The sequence below is a fragment of the Oncorhynchus masou genome, chromosome 24, assembly GCF_036934945.1.
Source record: "Oncorhynchus masou masou isolate Uvic2021 chromosome 24, UVic_Omas_1.1, whole genome shotgun sequence".
Classification (NCBI taxonomy): Eukaryota; Metazoa; Chordata; class Actinopteri; order Salmoniformes; family Salmonidae; genus Oncorhynchus; species Oncorhynchus masou.
Genome location: NC_088235.1, coordinates 28,276,049 through 28,299,383, shown reverse-complemented (window position 1 = coordinate 28,299,383; position 23,335 = coordinate 28,276,049). Strand labels below are relative to the sequence as shown.

The following is a 23,335-nucleotide window of genomic DNA, read 5'->3' as shown; positions in this document are numbered from 1 at the left end:
ATGAAACTCAGGTCTCCTTTGTTCCTGATTGAATGGAAAACCCAGGATCCACTCTACTGCTGCTGTTTTATAGCCAATAGCGCTGGCAGCATGCTGTAATTCGTGCTTTGGAAATCTGGCAGTCTCCTGCCTGCAAAGGTAAGGGCAGTGTTTGATTTCTCATGAATCGCCGGTTAATTTGAAGGTTAAAGCAATGTCTATGGCCACACAGTATATGGTTTGATTGTAGCTGGCAGCGAGCAGCAGTTGCAAAGCCAAGGATACATTAACTGAGTGGCATGGACTCAGTGAACCTGAAGAGGAGAGGAGGAGAGGAGAGACGTGGATAGTGAGACAATCTTTTGGGGGACAAATAGGACAGAAACATAGGAAGATAACCAGAAAAGAGACAGGCAGCATGCAGAGTTTACAGAAGTTGTGTACTCATCTTTTTATTGCCACGTAAGAAAGTTGAATACAGAACAGTGATAATATACTGCAGATGGAAAATTAATTTAATTCTTTAAATTGTTCAACATCAAATCAATTGTACAAAAAATATAGAAAAAAAGAGAAGAACACCAGTCAATCCAAAACTAAACAGCTCCAGTCAATCCAAAAACTAAACAACTCCAGTCGATCCAAAAGGTAAACAACCCCAGTCAATAGAAAAACGAAACAACTCCAGTCAATCCAAAAACTAAACAACTCCAATCAATCCAAAAACTAAACAACTCCAGTCAATCCAAAAACGAAACAACTCCAGTCAATCCATAAACTAAACAACTCCAGTCAATCCAAAAACTAAACAATTCCAGTCAATCCAAAAAGTAAACAACCCCAGTCAATCTATAAACTAAACAACTCCAGTCAATCCAAAAACTAAACAACTCCAGTCAATCCAAAAACTAAACAACTCCAGTCAATAAATAAACTTAACCATTCCAGTCAATCCATAAACTAAACAACTCCAGTCAGTCCATGAACTAAAAAACTCCAGTCAATCCAAAAACTAAACAACTCCAGTCAATCTATAAACTAAACAACTCCAGTCAATCCATAAACTAAACAACTCCAGTCAATCTATAAACTAAACAACTCCAGTCAATCTATAAACTAAACAACTCCAGTCAATCCATAAACTTAACAACTCCAGTCAATCCATAAGCTAAACAACACCAGTCAATACATAAACTAAAAAACTCCAGCCATTCCATAAACTAAACAACTCCAGTTAATACATGAATTTAACAACTCCAGTCAATACATAAACTAAACAACTCCAGTCAATCCAAAATCTAAACAACTCCAGTCAATCTATAAACTAAACAACTCCAGTCAATCCAAAAACTAAACAACTCCTGTCAATACATAAACTAAACAATTCCAGTCAATCCATAAACTAAACAACTCCAGTCGATCCATAAACTAAACAACTCCAGTCAATCCAAAAACTAAACAACTCCAGTCAATCTATAAACTAAACAAATCCAGTCAATCTATACTCAACACAACTCCAGTCACTCCATAAACTAAACAACTCCAGTCAATCCAAAATCTAAACAACTCCAGTCAATACATAACCTAAACAACTCCAGTCAATCCATAAACTAAACAACTCCAGTCAATCCAAAAACTAAAAAACTCCAGTCAATCTATAAACTAAACAACTCCAGTCAATCCAAAATCTAAACAACTCCAGTCAATCTATAAACTAAACAACTCCAGTCAATCCAAAAACTAAACAACTCCAGGCAATCCAAAACCTCAACAACTCCAGTCAATCTATAAACTAAACAACTCCAGTCAATCTATAAACTAAACAACTCCAGTCAATCTATAAACTAAACAACTCCAGTCAATCCATAAACTTAACAACTCCAGTCAATCCATAAGCTAAACAACTCCAGTCAATCCAAAAACTAAACAACTCCAGTCAATCTATAAACTAAACAACTCCAGTCAATCTATAAACTAAACAACTCCAGTCAATACATAAACTAAACAATTCCATTCAATACATTAACTCAACAACTCCAGTCAATCTATAAACTAAGCAACTCCAGTCAGTCCATAACCTGAACAACTCCAGTCAATCCAAAAACTAAGCAAGACAAATTCATAGCAACACAATGTAATATATTATCAGTCAAAACTTTGCTATATTTATTTTTTACATCTATATATAATGAACTAGTACCCATAAATACAGGTATCCAATAACTGAATCTCACAAATCATATGTCAGGACCGAAAACAGTGGGACAACACTCTATTCTTATAGCTACTTCACAAACAAGAGTAGGGGATAGGGTCTACAATCAAATATGCTTGACTAATAATCACTCATACAATGCAGTGTTCAGTCAAATGTATAAATATACACATAATTAGTTGGACATCATTTTTATGATTGCATGATTACACTTCAGCTGATCTAATCAATGGACGAATCAACATTCGTATTTTAGAAAGCATATTGATCCCTCCATGGGAACTGTATCCATTGGCCCTTGATAGAGTTCAACCCCCAGAAAAAGAACACACACAGATTGTATGGGTTTGATACCCTTCCATTGCTTCTGATATCAGATAAGAACTTTTATTAAAGCACCCCTTAATCAGATGGAAGAGAAACTGCAGATGTTTGATATCTTCACCCTCGTCATGTGTATGTACAAGATTTAGTTTAGTTTTTAATAGAAGGTCAAATAACACAAAATCAACAGGGTGACATAGTAGACAAAAACATGATTCAACATTCCATAGTTTCAATGACAGGGTGGAACTGGCATTAACTGGAATGTATTTAACTCACTTCCTCAGGGGAACCAAACAGCGTAAAATGTGTTCTAGAAGTCAGACCTGCAGAAACCCTTTAATATCAGCCCATTGTATGTTTGTCTTTTTTTACTTCATAAGAACTCTGACAATAACCGTTTGCTTGATAAATACAATTATGTTTCTCTGTCATACAGAATGGTTTGACAATAATTGCTAACATCCACGCCTGGTATGATTATTTAAAGATAAACTATAGTTGTGTGAACAAGAGCAATACATAAGGGGATACACTTCCCATTTCTGAGTATAAGACCTGGATTCAACACCTATCGCTGAAGTTCCGTGTTGTAGCCCAATTGACATTTAAAGGCAATGGTCTCGCGTTAGTAGAGACTGCATTCATGGAAAACACTGCATATGTCGGCTCAATTGGAAATTACTTAAAAATGTCTAGCGCCATACACTGCTGAGCTTCGGCGATACAGATTGAATCCAGCCCGAAGCCTTCGTTATGTTTTAGGCTGGGTCGATGTAGCCGCCTATACAAACTGTACAACCAAAGCATACAAACATAACTTTATAATCAGATCAGGTTTAATCTCATCAGGTTTGTATAACTTATTGATTGAATGGGAAAGTCCTCATCCCCCTATACTGGGTTTCCAAGATCAGCTTTTGAGTTTCTCCCCGTTACAGCAGGCAGCTTTCACCAGTTTTCTTTCTCTCTCTCTCTCTCTCTCTCTCTCTCTCTCTCTCTCTCTCTCTCTCTCTCTCTCTCTCTCTCTCTCTCTCTCTCTCTCTCTCTCTCTCTCTCTCTCTCTCTCTCTCTCTCTCTCTCTCTCTCTCTCTCTCTCTCTCTCTCTCTCTCTCTCTCTCTCTCTCTCTCTCTCTCTCTCTCTCTCTCTCTCTCTCTCTCTCTCTCTCTCTCATGACAGTCGTCTGAGAGATGTAGGCTCTCTCTCTCCCTCCCTCTCCCCCTAATTCTTTCCATCCCTCTCTCTAGAAAACACAGATACCTTTCAGTCATTTCATCTCTGAAATGATAAGTGCCAGTGCAACACGCGTCACACTGCTTGCATAGCGATTACCACCTCCCGCAATTCAGCTCATACATGGTTCTCACTCGGGACCTCTGCTTTTCTGACACACGTGACCGCCCTCCTTGACAACGTTCCAACTGGTTGAGCCACCCAAAGGTACCAAGTGGATATCTCCATCCACAACATTTCAAGCTAGCTGTGGAGTGAGCTTACGGTACGTTCTTAACTCTGTTACACCAGATTGTAATTATATGTGTAAATAAAATCAAACCACAGAGTTAAGTTTGCCAGAGAGAGAGAGGAGAAAGGTAATTTAGCTGATTTGATCTGATATACTGTACATTATGTATATATATAACAAAAATCGAATATATTATACACACAAAAATGTCCAGGTTTGTCAGACAGTTGCTTAATGCAGCCTCTTTGAGTGAAAATCGATATTGTGCAGTTTTCCTCAATTGCTCCCTCAATCTAGGGTAGTTCATGTTGTGAAACCCCCTGTAACAGGATGTTGTTGTTATTAATGAGCAACACAATACTACACAATACTAAACCATATTCATCCAGGCAGTTAATACAAGACTTCAGCTGCATGCCTGGCTGCCCTGATTGAATCTGCCAACCGGATCCTTCGATCCATTTGCCCACGTGAGGCAAGAGCAGGGCCAGGGCCCCAGAGGGTCTGATTCTACTAATTAGACCACTCACACTTTCCAGTCTTAATTTTGCTCCTTTCAGCCGAGCAGAAAACATAGATTTTTGTCAGAAGGTTAATCAGGAACTAGGCTGGGTAGGTAGGCGCTGGCTGGCTCGGTGCTCTGCTAATTTCAGATACCTGGTTTTAGAGGGGAAGAAAGGGTCAGATATGAAGACGGAGAATTAGGCTCCATTCCAATATTCGAACTGGCACACTAAGAATGAGGGAATGTATAGGTATGACCATGGATTGAAAAATGGTATGCGAGTGTGGAATGGAGTCGTGGAGTAAGGACACTCTGGCTCTCTCTACTATAATGACAATCCTGAGAAAGCAATCATTGACAAAGTAGCAGTAGCAGCAGCAGCAGCAGCAGCAGCAGCAGTAGCAGTAGCAGCAGCAGCAGCAGCAGCAGCAGCAGTAGCAGCAGTAGCAGTAGCAGCAGTAGCAGTAGTAGCAGTAGCAGTAGTAGTATACTACACTAGTAGCAGTCCAGTATCTCACTAGTAGCAGTCCAGTATCTCCTGCCCTCTCACTCTAGGAGCAGCATGACTGCTACATCAGAGTGAGGCCCGCTGACTGTGCTCTCGTCGAACTGTGCTCTAACTGTGCTCTCATCTAACTGTGCTTTTGTCTAACTGTGCTCTCATCTAACTGTGCTTTTGTCTAACTGTGCTCTCATCTAACTGTGCTCTAACTGTGCTCTCATCTAACTGTGCTCCAACTGTGCTCTCATCTACCTGCCCTATCATTAACTACAGTTCAGCATTCATAGCCCTGGGTCTGGACGCTACCCTCTCTAACTGGATTCTGGACTTTCTGACAGGCAGACCACATGCTGTGAAGATTGGCAACAACACCTGAGTCTCTATTTCCTAAAACTCCGGGGTCCGCCATGGGTGTGTCCACAGCCCTCTGCTGTACTCCCTGTTCACCCACGACTGCGTGGCTTTGCACAACACCAACTCCATCATCAGGTTTGCTGACGACACCACGGTTGTAGGCCGAACCAACAATGATGAGTCAGCCTACAGGGAGGAGGTAAGTAGACTGGCATTGTGAACAACCTCTCCTTCAACGTCAGCAAAACAAAGGAGTTGATTGTTGACTTCAGGAAGCAGAGGAGGGAAAACGCCCCGATCCACATCAAACCAACTGCAGTAGAGAGTCAGCAGTTTTAAGTTCCTCTGCGTCCACATCACCGAGGACTTGACATGTACAGGGTTCCATATCGACTGTTTTGTATAATGCTGTCTATTGTGTTTGCTATTCACCAACATGGACCACTCTTGACAAAAGGGCGCAACAGCGTCTCTACTTCCTAAGGTAGCTGACTACTGCTGCACCATCGAGAGCATCACGGCCTGCATACGGTTGCATCACGGCCTGTTATGAGAATTGCTCCGTCCATGACCTCAAGGCCCTCCAGAAGGTGGTGAAGATGACCCAGTACATCATAATAATATATATAGTATTGGATTATATATTCTGTCTTCCTGTATTATACTTATAATAACATGTTTATTGTATTCTACTGAGCCATTTACATTATGTTCGTATTCTTATCTTTTAATATTTCTTATTATTGTTGCATTGTCCAGAAGGAACCTGCCAGTAAGCATTTGGTATACCATGTGTATCCCGTACAAACGACTAATAAAAATTGATGCTGGGGAGTCAGGAAGGATGACTCTTCTCTATTAGGTTATGTTGAGTGTAGAATGCGGCTCAGACAACATACAATGAGCTCCAAAAGTATTGGAACAATGACACATTTGTTGTTGTTTTGGCTCTGTACTTCAGCACTTTGGATTTGAAATGATGCAATGACCATGAGATTAAAGTGCAGACTGTCAACTTTAATTTTAGGACATTTTTGAAATTGTTTAGAAATTACAGCACTTTTGTACATAGTCCCCCCATTTTAGGGGACAAAAAGTATAGGGCCAAATCTACTTATGTGTATTAAAATAGTAACAAATTAAGCATTTGGTCACATATTCATAGCACACAATGAGTACATCAAGCTTGTGACTCTACATTCTTGACAAACTATAAATGAATGGTAAATAACGTATTGTGTCATTTTGGAGTCAGTTTTATTGTAAACATGAAAATAATATGTTTCTAAACACTTCTATATTATTGTGGATGTTACCATGGTTACAGACAATCCGGAATTAATCATAAATAATGATGAGTGATAAAGTTACAGATGCACAAATAGAGTCACATCCTTGCTGGAGTCATTGCATGCATTAAAAAAAAATGTTTTACTACTTTAATATGAACTACATGACCAAACGTATGTGGACACCTGCTCGTTAAACATCTCATTCCAAAATCATGTCCATTACTAAGGGGGGAGTTGGTCCCCCCTTTGCTGCTATAACAGCCTCCACTCTTCTGGGAAGGCTTTCCATTAGATGGAACGTTGCTGCTGGGACTTGGTTCCATTCAGCCACAAGAGCATAAGTAAGGTCGGGCACTGATGTTGGGCGACTCGGCCGGGCTAGCAGTCAGCGTTCCAATTCATCCCAAAGGTGTTTGATGGGGTTGAGGTCAGGGCTCTGTGCAGGCCAGTCAATTTCTTCCACAACAAACTTGACAAACCATTTCTGTATGGACATCTCTTTGTGCACAGGGACATTGAAACAGGAAAGGGTCTTTGTTGCCACAAAGTTGGAAGTACAGAATCGTCTAGAATGTCATTGTATGCTGTAGCGTTACGATTTCCCTTCACTGGAACTAAGGGGCCTAGTCCGAACCATGAAAAACAACCCCAGACCATTATTCCTCTTCCATCAAACTTTACAATTGTAACTATGCATTGGGGCAAGTAGCGTTCTCCTGGCATCAGCCAAACCCAGATTCGTCCGTCGGACTGCCAGAGGGTGAAGCGTGATTCATCTCTCCAGAGAACGCGTTTCCACCACTCGAGAGTCCAATGGAGGCGAGCTTTACACCCCTCCAGCCGACGCTTGGCATTGTGCATGGTGATCTTAGGCTTGTGTGCGGCTGCTCAGCCATGGAAACCCCTTTCTTGAAGCTCCCGACGAACAGTTCTTGTGCTGAAATTGCTTTCAGAGGCCGATCACTTTACAGGTAGTGTACTGACCTGTTGCACCCTCTACAACCACTGTGATTATTATTATTTGACCCTGCTGGTCATCTATGAACGTTTGAACATTTTGACAATGTACTGTTATAATCTCCACCCAGCACCGCCAGAAGAGAACTGGCCACCGCTCAGAGCCTGGTTCCTCTCTAGGTTTCTTCCTATGTTCCGGCCTTTCTAGGGAGTTTTTCCTAGCCAACGTGCTTCTACATCTACATTGCTTGCTGTTTGGGGTTTTAGGCTGGGTTTCTATATAGCACTTTGTGACATCGGCTGATGTAAAAGGGCTTTATAAATACAATTGATTGATTGATCAATTAAGAGGCAGTTTGGAACTCGGTAGTGAGTGTTGCAACCGAGGACAGACGATTTTTACGCGCAACGCGCTTCAGTACCTGGCTGTCCCGTTCTACCACTTCGTGGCTGAGCCATTGTTGCTCCTAGACGTTTCCACTTTACAATAACAGCACTTACAGTTGACCTGGGCATCTCTAGCAGGGCAGAAATTTGATGAACTGACTTGTTGGAATGGTGCCATCCTATGACGGTGCCACGTTGACAGTCACTGAGTTCTTCAGTAAGGCCATTCTACTGCCAATGTTTGTCTATGGAGATTGCATGGGTGTGTACTCGATTTTATACACCTGCCAGCAACGGGTGTGGCTAACATAGCCACATCCATTAATTTGAATGGGTGTCCACATACTTTGTATACAGTGCCTTCGGAAAGTATTCAGACCCCTTGACTTTTTCCACACTTTGTTACATTGCAGCCTTATTCAAAATGTATTAAATAAAACAAAACTCCTCAGCAATCTACACACAATATCCCATAATGACAAAGCGTAAACAGGTTTTTAGATAGTTTTGCTAATTTATATAAAAATAAAAATAATGAAATACCTTATTTTCCTAAGATTTCAGACCCTTTGCTATGAGACTAAAAACTGAGCTCAAGTGCATCCTGTTTCCATTGATCATCCTTGACATGTTCTTACAACTTGATTGGAGTCCACCTGTGGTAAATTCAATTGACTGGACATGATTTGGAAAGGTACACAACTATCTATAAAAGGTCCCACAGTTGACAGTGCATGTCACAGCAAAAACCAAGCCTTGAGGTCAAAGGAATTGTCCGTAGAGCTCAGAGGATTGTGTTGAGGCACAGATCTGGGGAAGGGTACCAAAAAATGTCTGCAGCACTGAAGGTCCCCAAGAATACAGTGCCCTCCATCATTCTTAAATGGAAGAAGTTTGGAACCACCAAGAGTCTTCCTAGAGCTGGCCACCGGCCAAACTGAGCAATCACCGGGAGAAGGGCCTTGGTCAGGGAGGTGACCAAGAACCCAATGAGCTCTAGAGTTCCTCTGTGGAGATGGGAGATCCTTCTTGAATGACAACCATCTCTGCAGATGGTGGCCAGACGGATTTCTTTTCTCAGTAAAATATGCATGACAGCCTGCTTGGAGTTTTCCAAAAGGCACCTAAAGGATTCTCAGACCATGAGAAACAAGATTCTCTGGTCTGATGAAACAAACATTGAACTCTTTGGCCTGAATGCCAAGCATCACGTCTGGAGGAATCCTGGCACCAAGGTGAAGCATGGTGGTGGCAGCATCATGCTGTGGGGAAGTTTTTCAGCGGTAGGGCTGGGAGACTAGTCAGGATCGAGGGAAAGATGAATGGAGCACAGTACTGAGAGATCCTTGATGAAAGCCTGCTCCAGAGCGCTCAGGACTTAAGACTGGGGCGAAGGTTCACCTTCCAACACGACAATGACCCTAAGCACACAGCCAAAACAACGCAGGAGTGGCTTCAGGACAAGTCTCTGAACTTGAACCTGATCGAACATCTCTGGAGAGTCTTGAAAATAGCTGTGCAGCAACCCTCCCCATCCAAACTGACAGAGCTTGAGAGGATCTGCAGAGAAGAATGAGAGAAACTCCCCAAATACAGGTGCGCCAAGCTTGTAGCGTCATACCCAAGAAGTCTCAAGGCTGTAATCACTGCCAAAGGTGCTTCAACAAAGTACTGAGTAAAGAGTCTGAATACTTATGGAAAGTATTTCTAACATTTCTATAAACCTGTTTTTTTTGTCATTATGGGGTATTGGTGTAGATTGATGAGGAAAATATTTCCGAAGGCACTGTATATAGTGCACATATAAGTAGATTTGGCACAATACTCTTGGTTCCCTAAAATGCGGGGACTATGTACAAAAAGTGCTGTAATTTCTAAACGGTTCACCTGAAAATACCCTCAAATTAAAGCTGACAGTCTGCACCTCATAGTCAGTGTATCACTTCAAATCCTCAGTGCAGAGCCAAAACAACAACAATTGTGTCACTGTCCCAATACTTTTGGAGCTAACTGTATGTTCTACTTTTTCTACCTGGTTTCTTTGCCTACTTGCATCCCTGCCTGCTTTCTCTGCCTACCTACATCCCTGCCTGCCCGCCTGCTTGCCTTCCAGCCTTTCTGTCCACCTACCTGCCTCCCTGCCTGCCTCCCTGCCTGCCTCCATGCTTGCCTGACTACCTGCCTGCCTCCCTACCTCCCTATCTGCCTGTCTCCCTGCTGCCATGAGATCAGTGTAAACTTTAAGGATGACAGTATGGGGTTCAAAGTTCTGCATGGCTGGATTCATTCAACGGAGTGTTGTGATAATGTACATCCTGAAAACATTTACCTGTTTTTGATCCTGTCTTTCACAGTGGAACCACGAGCTGAGCAAAAAGGAGGACATGAGAAAGAAAACCAACTACCGGGATGTTCACAACCAGTGCAAAGTGCTTTCTATAGGCTGCAGACTGACTATACATTCAGATTTTACTGTTCAATTTGCTTGAAGATGTCTTGTCTTCTACTTTTAGACCATTTCATATTTGGATGCCCAGCAACAGTATTTTCCACAAACACCAGAGTGAAGTGGTCGCCAAAGTTCAAGAGGACACAGTCATACAAAAATACAAAAAGAAATAAATGTTTTTGGCACATTGTATTAATCACAATATTCTGTAGCAATAATACACATGAAGGATGACACTTCAGGGCCTCGCCAAACACTGTAGAACAGAAATGATTCAAAACCACATTAAGCTCTCTCTTTACATTTTCTTTACCTGAAGTTTGTCTTTCCTAAGAGGGATAGATAGAATGAAAGAGAGAGAAAAAGGGACATGTAAAAAGATGGCTGTATCACTACAACTGGCCATGGTCTGTAGTCACATTTTTAAATATTGGATCACAGATTCTCTGTGATTCTCTGTGTGAACAGCATTGGGACGGATGCGATTTTCAGGAGTACAGTACTATCCTCCAGATGATGCTTTTGCCTCCTTGCCTTCGGGCCAGCAGTGATCAAGTACTGTTCTTCAAATATACAGGACAATAATCTCCAGAATGTGTTGACGACCAAGGTTACAAGAGCAGAAGAAAGTCCATAATGTTCGTAGTCCAAAGCCCATAACCCATAGCCCTAAAACTGTGACCAATTAAATGGCTTTGTAGGAGAGAGCCGCTTTAATGAATGTCTTTTCCTTCCCCACAGTTTGATATTTCCCTGCTCAATGTTTTAGCCCCAGCCATTGCGGTGTCCATAGATCTCATATTGCTTGTCGGATTTGGTAACGCAATCCATGGCAATCTCATGCTTTCTTTTGCTGTTGCTGTATTCACGTTTCACTGTCATTGGTTGATTATGTTACCATTACACAGGAGATATTATAACACACACAATGAATTTGATACTTCTGTTGGACGTTGTCATGGATATACCATCCCGCCCCCCTCTCCTGACTGAGGGTCCGTGTAGGATTGACTGATAGTCACTTGTGCAGGTATCCACTCATACTGGACGACAAATGCAACCACACTGCCACACCACCAGGGTGCTCTGTTCTGGCCCCCACTACCAGGACACACCACAACCAGGGCCTTACACACCACCATCTCTGTCCTCTCCCGCTCTGCCTAATAGGTGACTCTGCTTTGGAGACTATCGTCCCCCTCTCCCACTCTCTCACACAGTCACCTCCGTCTTACTGTTGGTCACAAAGTAAGGCTGAGTGGGCAGGAAGTGCTGACTGTGGCTCTGGGAGCGGGACTGACTGTGCAGCTCGTTGGTCTGCTCCACCGTGCACTGGGGCCTCTTGGAGCCGTAACCCTTCCTCCTACCCATCGTTTCAGTCCCGTCCCAGCCCTTCGGCCCCATTCCTCCCCCCATCCCCCTAGGGGCTGCGATGGTGTGGGAGCTGTAGGCCAGTGAGTGGTGTTGTTGCTGCTGATATTGGTGGTGTTGGTGGTGAGGACCAGGAACCGTCCCGGTGTGGTGGTGAGGCCCCGGGAAAGTCCCTGTTCTAGTCATGCTGGACATGGTCATGGCTCCTGGACCTTTATTACTGAGCCTGTCACCACTGTTGCTGAGTCTTTGGGGCTTCTGTCCGTTCTGCTTGAGTGCGGTCAGGATGGTGGAGCCCTGGTAGGTGCTGGATAGGATGGGCAAACTGCTGGGCATCTCTGTGATGTAGGTGGCCACTGGCTTGGGGCCCAGGGAACCCAGGGTGCTGATGGGACTCAAAGGGTTGTTGTGCGCCATGGGGTTGTTGTGGGCCATGGAGTTGTTGTGGGTCATGGGGTTGTTGTGGGCCATGGAGTTGTTGTGGGTCATGGGGTTGTTGTGGGCCATGGAGTTGTTGTGGGTCATGGGGTTGTTGTGGGCCATGGGGTTGTTGTGGGCCATGGGGTTGTTGTGGGCCATGGGCTTGATGTGGGACATTGGCTTGATGTGGGACATAGTTTTGTTGTGGGACATGGGTTTGGTGTGGGGCATGGAGTTGTTGTGGGGCATGGGGTTGTTGTGGGGCATGGAGCTGTTGTGGGGCATGGGGTTGTTGTGGGCCATAGGGTTGTTGTGGACCATAGGGTTGATGTGGGGCATGGGGTTGATGTGGGGCATGGGGTTGATGTGGGGCTTGGGGTTGATGTGGGCCATAGGGTTGTTGTGGACCATAGGGTTGATGTGGGGCATGGGGTTGATGTGGGGCATGGGGTTGATGTGGGGTTTGGGGTTGATGTGGGGCATGGGGTTGATGTGGGCCATGGGGTTGTTATGGGCCATGGGGTTGTTGTGGGGCATGGGGTTGTTGTGGGCCATGGGGTTGTTGTAGGCCATGGGGTTGTTGTGGGCCATGGGGTTATTGTAGTTCATGGGGTTGTTGTGGGCCATGGGGTTGTTCATTGGATTGTGGGTCATGGTGGGGTTATTCATTAGGTTGTGGGACATAGCGTTGTTGGTCATGGGGTTCAGAGCTCGCATAGAGTTCATGTGTTGGAGGGGGAGGCCTCCTTTGGACGGCAGCTCCATCATCAGACGCGGTTTGTTGTAGAAGTCACTGTTGGACTTGGCCGCTGCATGGGGATAGAGGCAGAAGCACAGGTTAGGGAAAGATGTTTCCTAGTTTATAACACAGATGGGCAACTACGGTCCTCAAGCACTTTTGGTGTCCTATATACTGTAAAAGTAGAAAAAACTATTATCTTTATTTACAAGGACAACATTATCAGTTATTTTTCAGGTTGTGCACTTACAATTACCTTCAACTCTGGTTCTTACTTGTCATACCCTGACCTTAGAGATCCTTTAAATTCTCTGTTTGGTAGGTCAGGGTGTGACTAGGGTGGGAAATCTATGTTTATATTTCTTTGTTGGCCGAGTATGGTTCCCAATCAGAGGCAGCTGTCTATCGTTGTCTCTGATTGGGGAACATACTTAGACAGCCCTTTTTCCCACCTTCTGTTGTGGGATCTTGTCTTTTTGTGTTGCATTCATAGCTTTACGTTTGTTGAGTTGTTTATTGTTTTTAGTGGAACATTTAAAATTAAAGAAAATGTACGGCTACCACGCTGCACCTTGGTCTTCATTTAACAACGAACGTAACATTACTGTAATACACTGGTTCTTACTGTAATACACTGGTTCTTACTGTAATACACTGGTTGTTACTCTAATACATGCTGGTTCTTACTGTAATATCATACCGATAACAACATTCAGGTTACATTCATCACACTCTCTCTCTGACGCTGCATCTCAGATTATCAATGCCAAATTTTATTATGAACATTAGTTTCCTTTATCGAGTCTAAAAGAAAATATGTTTTCACTTTCACCCTGAGGGAGGAGAAACTTATATTATATTTAGACTCCCCTCACGGAAAAACACATAACTTTCACGTGATCACATATGATTTTATGTGAAGTTAATGTGATAACATGTGCAAGACGTGATAACACGAACCTACACGTGACAACATTTGAGCACATGTGAAAACCCAGGTGTCAAATGCAATTGAGATATTTTATCTTAAAAGGCATAATTGACATGATTCAAATTAAACAGTCATGGTCCCTGCAGGTTTTGGCTTGTTCCTGGTTTGTTCAAGGGACATCCCAATAAAGTTTTTAGGATGTTCTTAGAACGTTGTGTCATGGTCTGCTGGAAGTTTTTGTCTAGTTGCTGTGAAAATACAGTAAATACACTAGTTACTGGTTCTTTACAGCTAAATTAAGGTATGAATGTTAAATGACTGTATGCTGCTGTATGCTGATTACTTACAACCTCAGCTGGGAATTTGAATTCACAAACTCTTGGTTGCTAGATACCTGAAGTTCCTGCTGCACCACCAGATCTCTTGACATAACGGAGATTGGCTATACATAAACTACTCTTCAAAAGTTTGGGATCACTTAGAAATGTCCTTGCTTTTGAAATAAAGCAAATTTAAAAAAAAAAAATGTCCATTAAAATAACATCAAATTGATCAGAAATACAGTGTAGACATTATTAATGTTATAAACTACTATTGTAGCTGGAAACGGGCAGATTTTTTCATGGAATATCTACATAGGCGTACAGAGGCCCATTAACAGCAACCATCACTCCTGTGTTCCAATGTCACGTTGTGTTAGCTAATCCAAGTTTATAATTTTAAAAGCCTAATTGATCATGAGAAAACCCCTTTTCAATTATGTTAGCACAGCTGAAAACTGTTGTCCTGATTATCGAAGCAATAAAACTATGCTTTTTTAGACTAGTTGAGTATCTGGAGCATCAGCATTTGTGTGTTCGATTACAGGCTCAAAATGGCCAGAAACAAATAAAAAAAATTCTGAAACTAGTCAGTCTATTCTTGTCCTGAGAAATGAAGGCTATTCCATGCGAGAAATTGTCAAGAAACTGAAGATCTTGTACAATGCTGTGGATTACTCCCTTCACAGAACAGTGCGAACTGGCTCTAACCAGAATAGAAAGAGGAGTGGGAGGACCCGGTGCACAACTGAGAAAGAGCACAAGTACATTAGAGTGTCTAGTTTGAGAAACAGACTCCTCACAAGTCCTCAACGGGCAGCTTCATTAAATAGTACCCACAAAACATCAGTCTCAACGTCAACAGTGAAGAGGCAACTACGGGATGCTGGCCGTTTTATATATGGAAAAACAGATAGTAAAAAATACATAAAAAGGAAGTTTGCCCTATATCTGAGATGTATGTATGTATTTTTGTATATATATTTTTACTTTGGCAATTTGGCAGTAATTTGGCAATAAACTACTTCCATATATACTTCCATTAACTTTTTAAACGGGCACCTTGCTACCTTCAGACGAGTCTTGTGAGGCTTGTGGGCATCCTAGACCAAAGAGGTTGTCTTGGTGTGTAGACATAACTATTTGGACGCTACAGACAGAAGTTGGCAGATCAGCGGTACTGACTTCAGACGAGTCCCGTGACGTTTGGGGGGTTGTAGACGGAGAACACCATTGTGTTTGTGAGAGTCCATAGAGGGATCATAGAGGGATCATATTAGCTTGTAGGCCAATTCATTCGGCCGCAACAGACGTTTTCGTGAAAAGACAGATTTTCTCATGGTCTGACAAACCAATCAAATCAACTCAATGTTTATTTCTCACGTGCACCGAATACAAGAGGTGTAGACCTTACAGTGAAATGCTTACTTACAGGCTCTAACCAATAGTGCAATAAAGTATTAGGTGAACAATAGGTAAGTAAAGAAATAAAATCACAGGAAAAAGACTGGATATATACAGTAGCGAGGCTTTAAAAGTAGTGAGGCTACATACAGACACCGGTTAGTCAGGCTGATTGAGGTAGTATGTACATGTAGATATAGTTAAAGTGACTATGATGAATATATGATGAACAGAGAGTAGCAGTAGTGTTAAAGAAGGGTTGGCGGGTGATGGGTGGGACACAATGCAGATGTGCCAATGTGCGGGAGCACTGGTTGGTCGGCCCAATTGAGGTAGTATGTACATGAATGTATAGTTAAAGTGACTACACATATCTGATAAACAGAGCGTAGCAGCAGTATAAAAAGAGGGGTGGGGGGGCACATAATGCAAATAGTCTGGGTAGCCATTTGAGTACCTGTTCAGGGGTGTAATGGCTTGAGAAGAACTGTTGAGAAGCCTTTTTGTCCTAGACTTGGCCCTCTGGTACCACTTGCCATGTGCAGCAGTCTATGATTGGGGTTGCTGGGGTCTTTGACAATTTTTAGGGCCTTGCGGTCAGAGGCTGAGCAATTGCCGTACTAGGCAGTGACGCAACCAGCCTGGATGCTCTCGACGTTGCAGCTGTAGAACCTTTTGAGGATCTCAGGACCCATGCAAAATCTTTTTAGTTTCCTGAGGGGGAATAGACTTTGTCGTGCCCTCTTCACAACTGTCATAGTGTGTTTGGACCATTCAAGTTTGTTGTTGATGTGGATACCAAGGAACTTGAAGCTCAACCTGCTCCACTACAGCCCCGTTGATGAGAATGGGGGCGTGCTTGGTCCTCATTTTCCTGTAGTCCACAATCATCTCCTTAGTCTTAGTTAGGTTGAGGGATAGGTTGTTATTCTGGCACCACCTGGCCAGGTCTCTGACTTCCTCCCTATATGCTTTCTCGTCGTTGTCGGTGATCAGGCCTACCACTGTTGTGTCGTCTGCAAACTTAATGATGGTGTTGGAGTCGTGCCTGGCCATGCAGTCGTGGGTGAACAGGGAGTACCTGAGGGGACTGAGCACGCACCCCTGGGCAGCTTCAGTGTTGAGGATCAAGGTGGCAGATGTGTTGCTACCTAACCTCACCACCTGGGGGCGGCCCGTCAGGAAGTCCAGGATCCAGTTGCAGAGGGAGGTGTTTAGTCCCAGGATCCTTAGCTTAGTGATGAGCTTTGAGGGTACAATGGTGTTGAACGCTGAGCTGTAGTCAATGAACAGCATTCTCACATAAGTATTCCTTTTTTCCAGGTGAGAAAGGGCAGTGTGGAGTGCAATAGAGATTGCGTCATCTGTGGATCTGTTTAGACGGTATGCAAATTGGAGTGGGTCTAGGGTTTCTGGGATAATGGTGTTGATGTGAGCCATTTCCAACCTTTCAAACCACTTCATGGCTACGGACGTTTGTGCTACGGGTCTGTAGTCATTTAGACAGGTTGCCTTTGTGTTATTAGGCACAGGGACTATGGTGGTCTGCTTGAAACATGTTGGTATTACAGACTCATGTTGAAAATGTCAGTGAAGACACCTGCCAGTTGGTCAGCTCATGCCCGGAGAACACGTCCTGGTAATCCGTTTGGCCCCTCAGACTTGTGTATGTTGACCTGTTTAAAGGTCTTACTCACGTCGGCTACGGAGAGCGTGATCACACAGTCGTCCGAAACAGTTGATGCTCTCATGCATGCCTCAGTGTTGCTTGCCTCGAAGCGAGCATAGAAGTGATTTAGCTCATCTGGTAGGCTCGTGTCACTGGGCAGCTTGCGGCTGTGCTTCCCTTTGTAGTCTGTAATAGTTTGCAAGCCCTGCCACATAAGACGAGCGTCGGAGCCGGTGTAGTATGATTCAATCTTAGCCCTGTATTGACGCTTTGCCTGTTTAATGGTTCGTTGCAGGGCATAGCAGGATTTCTTGTAAGCTTCCAGGTTAGAGTCTCGCACCCTGAAAGCGGCAGCTCTACCCTTTAGCTCAGTGCGAATGTTGCCTGTAATCCATGGCTTCTGGTTGGGGTATGTACGTACAGTCACTGTGGGGACGACGTCCTCGATGCACTTATTGATGTAGCCAGTGACTGATGTGGTGTACTCCTCAATGCCATCGGAAGAATCCCGGAACATGTTCCAGTAGGTGATAGCAAAGCAGTCCTGTAGTTTAGCATCTGCTTCATCTGACCACTGTTTTATAGACCGGGTCACTGGTGCTTCCTGCTTTAATTTTTGCTTGTAAGCAGGAATCAGGAGGATAGAGTTGTGGTCGGATTTACCAAATGGAGGGCGAGGGAAAGCTTTGTACGCGTCTCTGTGTGTGGAGTACAGGTGATCTAGAATTTTTTTCCCTCTGGTTGCACATTTAACATGTTGATGGAAATTTGGTAGAACTGATTTAAGTTTCCCTGCATTAAAGTCTCCGGCCACTAGGAGCACCACCTCTGGGTGAGTGGTTTCCTATTTGCTCATTTCCTTTTACAGCTGACTGAGTGCGGTCTTAGTGCCAGCATCTGCCTGTGGTGGTAAATAAACAGCCACGAAAAGTATAGCTGAAAACTCTCTAGGCAAGTAGTGTGGCCTGCAATTTATCACAATATACTCTACTTCAGGTGAGCAAAATCTAGATACTTCCTTAGATTTTGTGCTGTTCTTTCTTGCCGGTGCAGCTTGTATCCCGCTAGCTGAATATCCATGTTGTCATTCAGCCACAATTCCATGAAACATAGGATATTACAGTTTTTGATGTCCCTTTGGTAGGACATTTGTGATCGTACCTTCCACTCGCCTTTTCCGGGTCCTGACCAGGCATCCGGCTCTTTGTCCTCTGTACCTGTGTTGCTTCCTCTTGCAAGTAACGGGGATGTCGGCCCTGTCGGGTGTTTGGAGAATGTCTTGTGCGTCTTACTTGTTGAAGAAAAAATGTTTGTCTAATCCGAGGTGAGTGATCACTCTCCTGATATCCTGAAGCTCTTTTTTTGCCGCAAGATACAGTTGCAGAAACATTCTGTACAAAATAAGTTACAAATAACGTGAAAAAAACACATAATAGCACAATTGGTTGGGCACCCGTAAAACTACTGCCATTTCTTCCAGTGCCATTTTCACTGTAGTTTGGCCACCTTCCGACGTACAAGCCTCCAATCCCGGTTGTGGTGGATGGAGATGCAGCCAATGCAAAAAAACAGACGTCTCTAGCTTAAAGAGACAGAATTTGATCTGGAATTTTTCATTATGCTAACATCAACTCTAGGGTTTAAATAATACACATTGGTATTTAAGCCAATTATATTATATTATATGACTGAGAGACTGAAAAACAGCTCTCAAGGCCATCAGCCTGTTAAACAGCCATCACTAGCACATTAGAGGCTGCTGTCTATAAACATAGAATAGGAATCACTGGCCACTTTAAGGAATGGAACACTAGTCACTTTAATAATGTTTGCATATCTGGCATTACTCATCTCATATGTATATACTGTTTTCTATACTATTCTATGGTATCTTAGTCACTTAATAATGCTTACATATCTTGTATTACTCATCTCATATGTATATACTGTTTTTCTATACTATTTTACTGTATCTTAGTTCGTTCCGCTCTGACATCGCTCGTCCATATGTATATAGTCTTAATTCATTCCTACTGTACTGGGTATATGTTGTGTAATTTGTTAGATATTACTTGTTAGATATTACTGCACTGTCGGAGCTAGAAGCACAAGCATTTCACTATACCCACAATAACATATGCTAATCACGTGGATGTGACCAATAAAATTGGATTTGATTTGACTGTTGCCTCCTGTTTAAGTTTATTGTGTTGGTAATGGCCTTTTTTAAAATTATAATTATTTGTCATTAGCTACAGTATCTTCAGCATAGCCTAGCTTTTAGCTAGATTGCTAGCTGCTCTGCGGTGCAAGCTAACGTGACTTGCTAGAAAGTTATAGAAAAAAAGAAGTAACTAAACAGTAAAAAAAGTAACTAAACAAAACAGATTTATTATCAAATTAAACAATATGTCTCTCCTGGTTGCCTGGAACATACTAGTATGATTTGGCACCAGATCCAAACAGCTAAGAAGGACAAGAGAGACCTCTATGTCATCTTTCTCGACCTGGCCAATGTCTTTGGCTCAGTTCCCCATGAACTCCTCTGGGAATCCTTCAACATTTTCCACGTACCAGAACCCATCCCTACACTGGTAAAGGCCTATTTCCAAGACCTGCAATTGTGTTTCACAACACCTGACTTCACAACAACATGGCAGCGCTTGGAAGTAGGCATAATGGCAGGCTGTACAATTTCACCTCTGGCCTTCACTATGGCCATGGAAGTCATCATCAAGGCATCGAGATGGGTGGTCGGCGGTGAGAGAACTAAGGAAGGGCTCCGTCTCCCACCTATCCGAGCATACATGGATGACATGACTACACTGACCACCACTGCAGCATGCACCAGGCGGGCCCAGATGAAAATCAAGCCAAGCAAATCTCGAAGCATTTCCATAGTCAAGGGACAGCTTAAAGATGTGAGGTTCTGCATTGGAGATGTCTTGAGAACATCAACAAGACCCTACTGACTGGGAAGCTCAAGCTTTGGTGCCTACAGTTTGGACTTCTCCCCCGGGTAATGTGGCCACTCACTGTCTATGAGGTCCCAATAACAACAGTGGAGAAGATGGAGCAAACCATTACCTCATACGTGAAGAAATGGCTGGGTGTCCCACGATGCCTGAGTAACATCGGCCTCTATGACAAAGGGGTCCTTGAACTACCTCTTACAAGTCTAACGGAGGAGTACAAGTGCTCTAAAGTAATACTTCAGATGACATTGAAGGACTCCAAAGACCAGACCATTAGCAAGGCTGCACCTCCCCTACAAACATCATCCAAGGCTGTGCAGCAAGCAACATCAGCCCTGAGACACCAAGACATTGTGGGGAATATCCAGCATGGAAGAGGAGGCTTTGGCCTGGCAGCAAGCAAACCAACGTTCCATAAGGCAACAACATCTGAACGCAGGAAGCTGGTGGTCGAGGAGGTGCGCAGACAGGAGGAGACTGCAAGAAGTGCAAAGGCTGTCCCTCTTGATAAACAAGGGCAATGGACGCGGTGGGAAGGCCTGGAGAGGAGAAAGATCAACTGGAGTGAGCTTTGGCAAATGGAGGCAAGCAACATCAGCTTCATCATAAGTGTAACGATCTGAGTGTCGTGGGTGAGAAGTCAGGCGCAGGAAGCAGAGAGTTCAGGGGAGTGCTATTTTAAAGCACAAAGAAACGGCGAACATAAGCCAACCCCACGAAAACACAGGGCGTAATGAACAAACAAACGCCTCAAACAGGGGGACTTAAACTGTCCAGGAAAAACCACGAAATGGGAAAACACGAAACCCATAGACGTGCACACAAGTACACCAAACAGACGGTCACAAAAATTAATCCCGCACAAGGAACCAGGCGGGCCGGCTGACTAATAAAGCCTCACTACTAATTTACCTAACTCAAAACAGATGCACTCAATAAACACATAAGGAGGGGGAGGAAATAATCAGTGGCAGCTAGTAGGCCGGCGACGATGACTGCCGAGCGCCACCCGAACGGGAAGGGGAGCGTCCTTCGGTCGGAGTTGTGACAGTACCCCCCCCTTGACGCGCGGCTCCCGCTGCGCGCCGACACCGGCCTCGAGGTCGACCTGGAGGACGAGGCGCAGGACGATCCGGATGGAGGCGATGGAAATCCCTCAACATTGACGGATCCAAAATGTCCCCCACCGGTACCCAGCACCTCTCCTCCGAACCGTACCCCTCCCAGTCCACGAGGTACTGCAGGCCCCTCACCCGGCGTCTCGAGTCCAGAATGGCCCGTATCGTATGCGCCGGGGACCCCTCGATGTCCAGAGGGGGAGGAGGGACCTCCGGCACCTCACCGTCCTATAGGGGACCAGCTACCACCGGCCTGAGGAGAGACACATGAAACGAGGGGTTAATACGATAATAGGAAGGGAGTAGTAATCGATAACACACCTTGTTTATTCTCCTCAGGACTTTGAAAGGCCCTACACACTGCGGCCCAAGCTTCCGGCAGGGCACGCGGAGGGGCAGGTTTCGGGTTTGAGAGCCAGACCGTGTCCCCCGGTACAAACACGGGGACCTCACTGCGGTGGCGGTCAGCACTCCTTTTCTGCCGTACACTAGCCTGTTGAAGGGATTCCTGGATGGCCCTCCAGGTCTCTTTGGAGCGCTGCACCCATTCCTCCACCGCAGGAGCCCCGGTCTGGCTCGGATGCCATGGCGCCAGGACCGGCTGGTACCCCAACACACACTGAAAGGGGGACACATTAGTAGAGGAGTGGCGTAGTGAGTTCTGAGCCATTTCGGCCCAGGGGATGTATCTCGCCCACTCCCCTGGCCGGTCCTGGCAGTACGACCGCAGAAACCTACCCACCTCCTGGTTTACTCTCTCCACCTGCCCATTACTTTCGGGGTGATAACCGGAGGTCAGGCTGACCGAGACCCCCAGACGCTCCATGAACGCCCTCCATACTCAGGACGTGAACTGGGGGCCCCGATCAGAAACGATGTCCTCCGGCACCCCGTAGTGCCGGAAGACGTGTGTGAATAATGCCTCCACAGTCTGTAGGGCTGTAGGGATACCGGGCAATGGGAGGAGACGGCAGGACTTAGAGAACCGATCCACAATCACCAGAACCGTGGTGTCGCCCTGAGACGGGGGAAGGTCGGTCAGGAAATCGACAGATAGATGTGACCATGGCCGTTGTGGAACGGGGAGGGGTTGTAACTTCCCTCTAGGAAGGTGCCTAGGAGCCTTACTCTGGGCGCATACCGAACAGGAGGAGACATAAACCTTAACGTCCCTAGCCAAGGTAGGCCACCAATATCTCCCCCGAAGGCTCCCCACTGTCCTCCTCACCTCAGGGTGACCCGAGGAGGGTAGGACGTGAGCCCACCGAATCAGTTGGTCCCGAACACCAAGCGGCACGTACTTCCGCCCCGCCGGACACTGAGGAGGCGCGGGTTCAGCCCGTAACGCCCGCTCAATGTCCGAGTCCACCTCCCATACCACCGGTGCTATCAGCTTTGAGGCCGGAAGGATGGGAGTAGGTTCGGTGGACCTATCCTCCGTGTCGTAAAGGCGGGACAGTGCGTCCACCTTCACGTTCTGGGAGCCCGGTCTATACGATAAAGTGAACCGGAATCGGGTGAAAAATATGGCCCACCTTGCCTGACGCGGGTTCAGTCTCCTAGCTGCCCGAATATACTCCAGATTTTGGTGGTCGGTCCAGATGAGAAAGGGGTGCTTAGTCCCCTCAAGCCAGTGTCTCCACACCTTCAGAGCCCTGACCACCGCTAACAACTCCCGGTCCCCCACATCATAGTTATGCTCCGCTGGGCTGAGCTTCCTCAAGAAGAAAGCGCAGTGGCGGAGTTTTGGTGGTGTACCCGAGCGCTGTGATAGCACGGCACCCACCCCAGCCTCGGACGCGTCCACCTCCACTATGAATGCTAGAGAGGGGTCCGGATGCGCCAACACGGGAGCATCCGTGAACAGCGCCTTCAACTTTTTGAAAGCTCTGTCCGCCTCTGCCGACCACCGCAACCGCACCGGGCCCCCCTTCAGCAGCCGCTGAAGGGGGGAGCCG

The 23,335-nt window shown here is 44.9% G+C and overlaps 1 protein-coding gene across 1 annotated transcript in view; it reads right to left on the bottom strand.

Annotated features, from left to right (window-relative positions):
- Window positions 1-11,459: 11,459 nt before the first annotated feature.
- The window catches only part of LOC135511365 (protein shisa-9A-like), an 89,792-nt gene continuing 77,916 nt past the window's right edge, over window positions 11,460-23,335 (bottom strand). Inside the window, exon 5 of the mRNA XM_064932902.1 lies at window positions 11,460-13,030. Coding sequence (XP_064788974.1) covers window positions 11,643-13,030 — 1,388 coding nt within the window. The 3' untranslated portion in view covers window positions 11,460-11,642. The remainder of the gene's footprint in view (window positions 13,031-23,335) is intronic.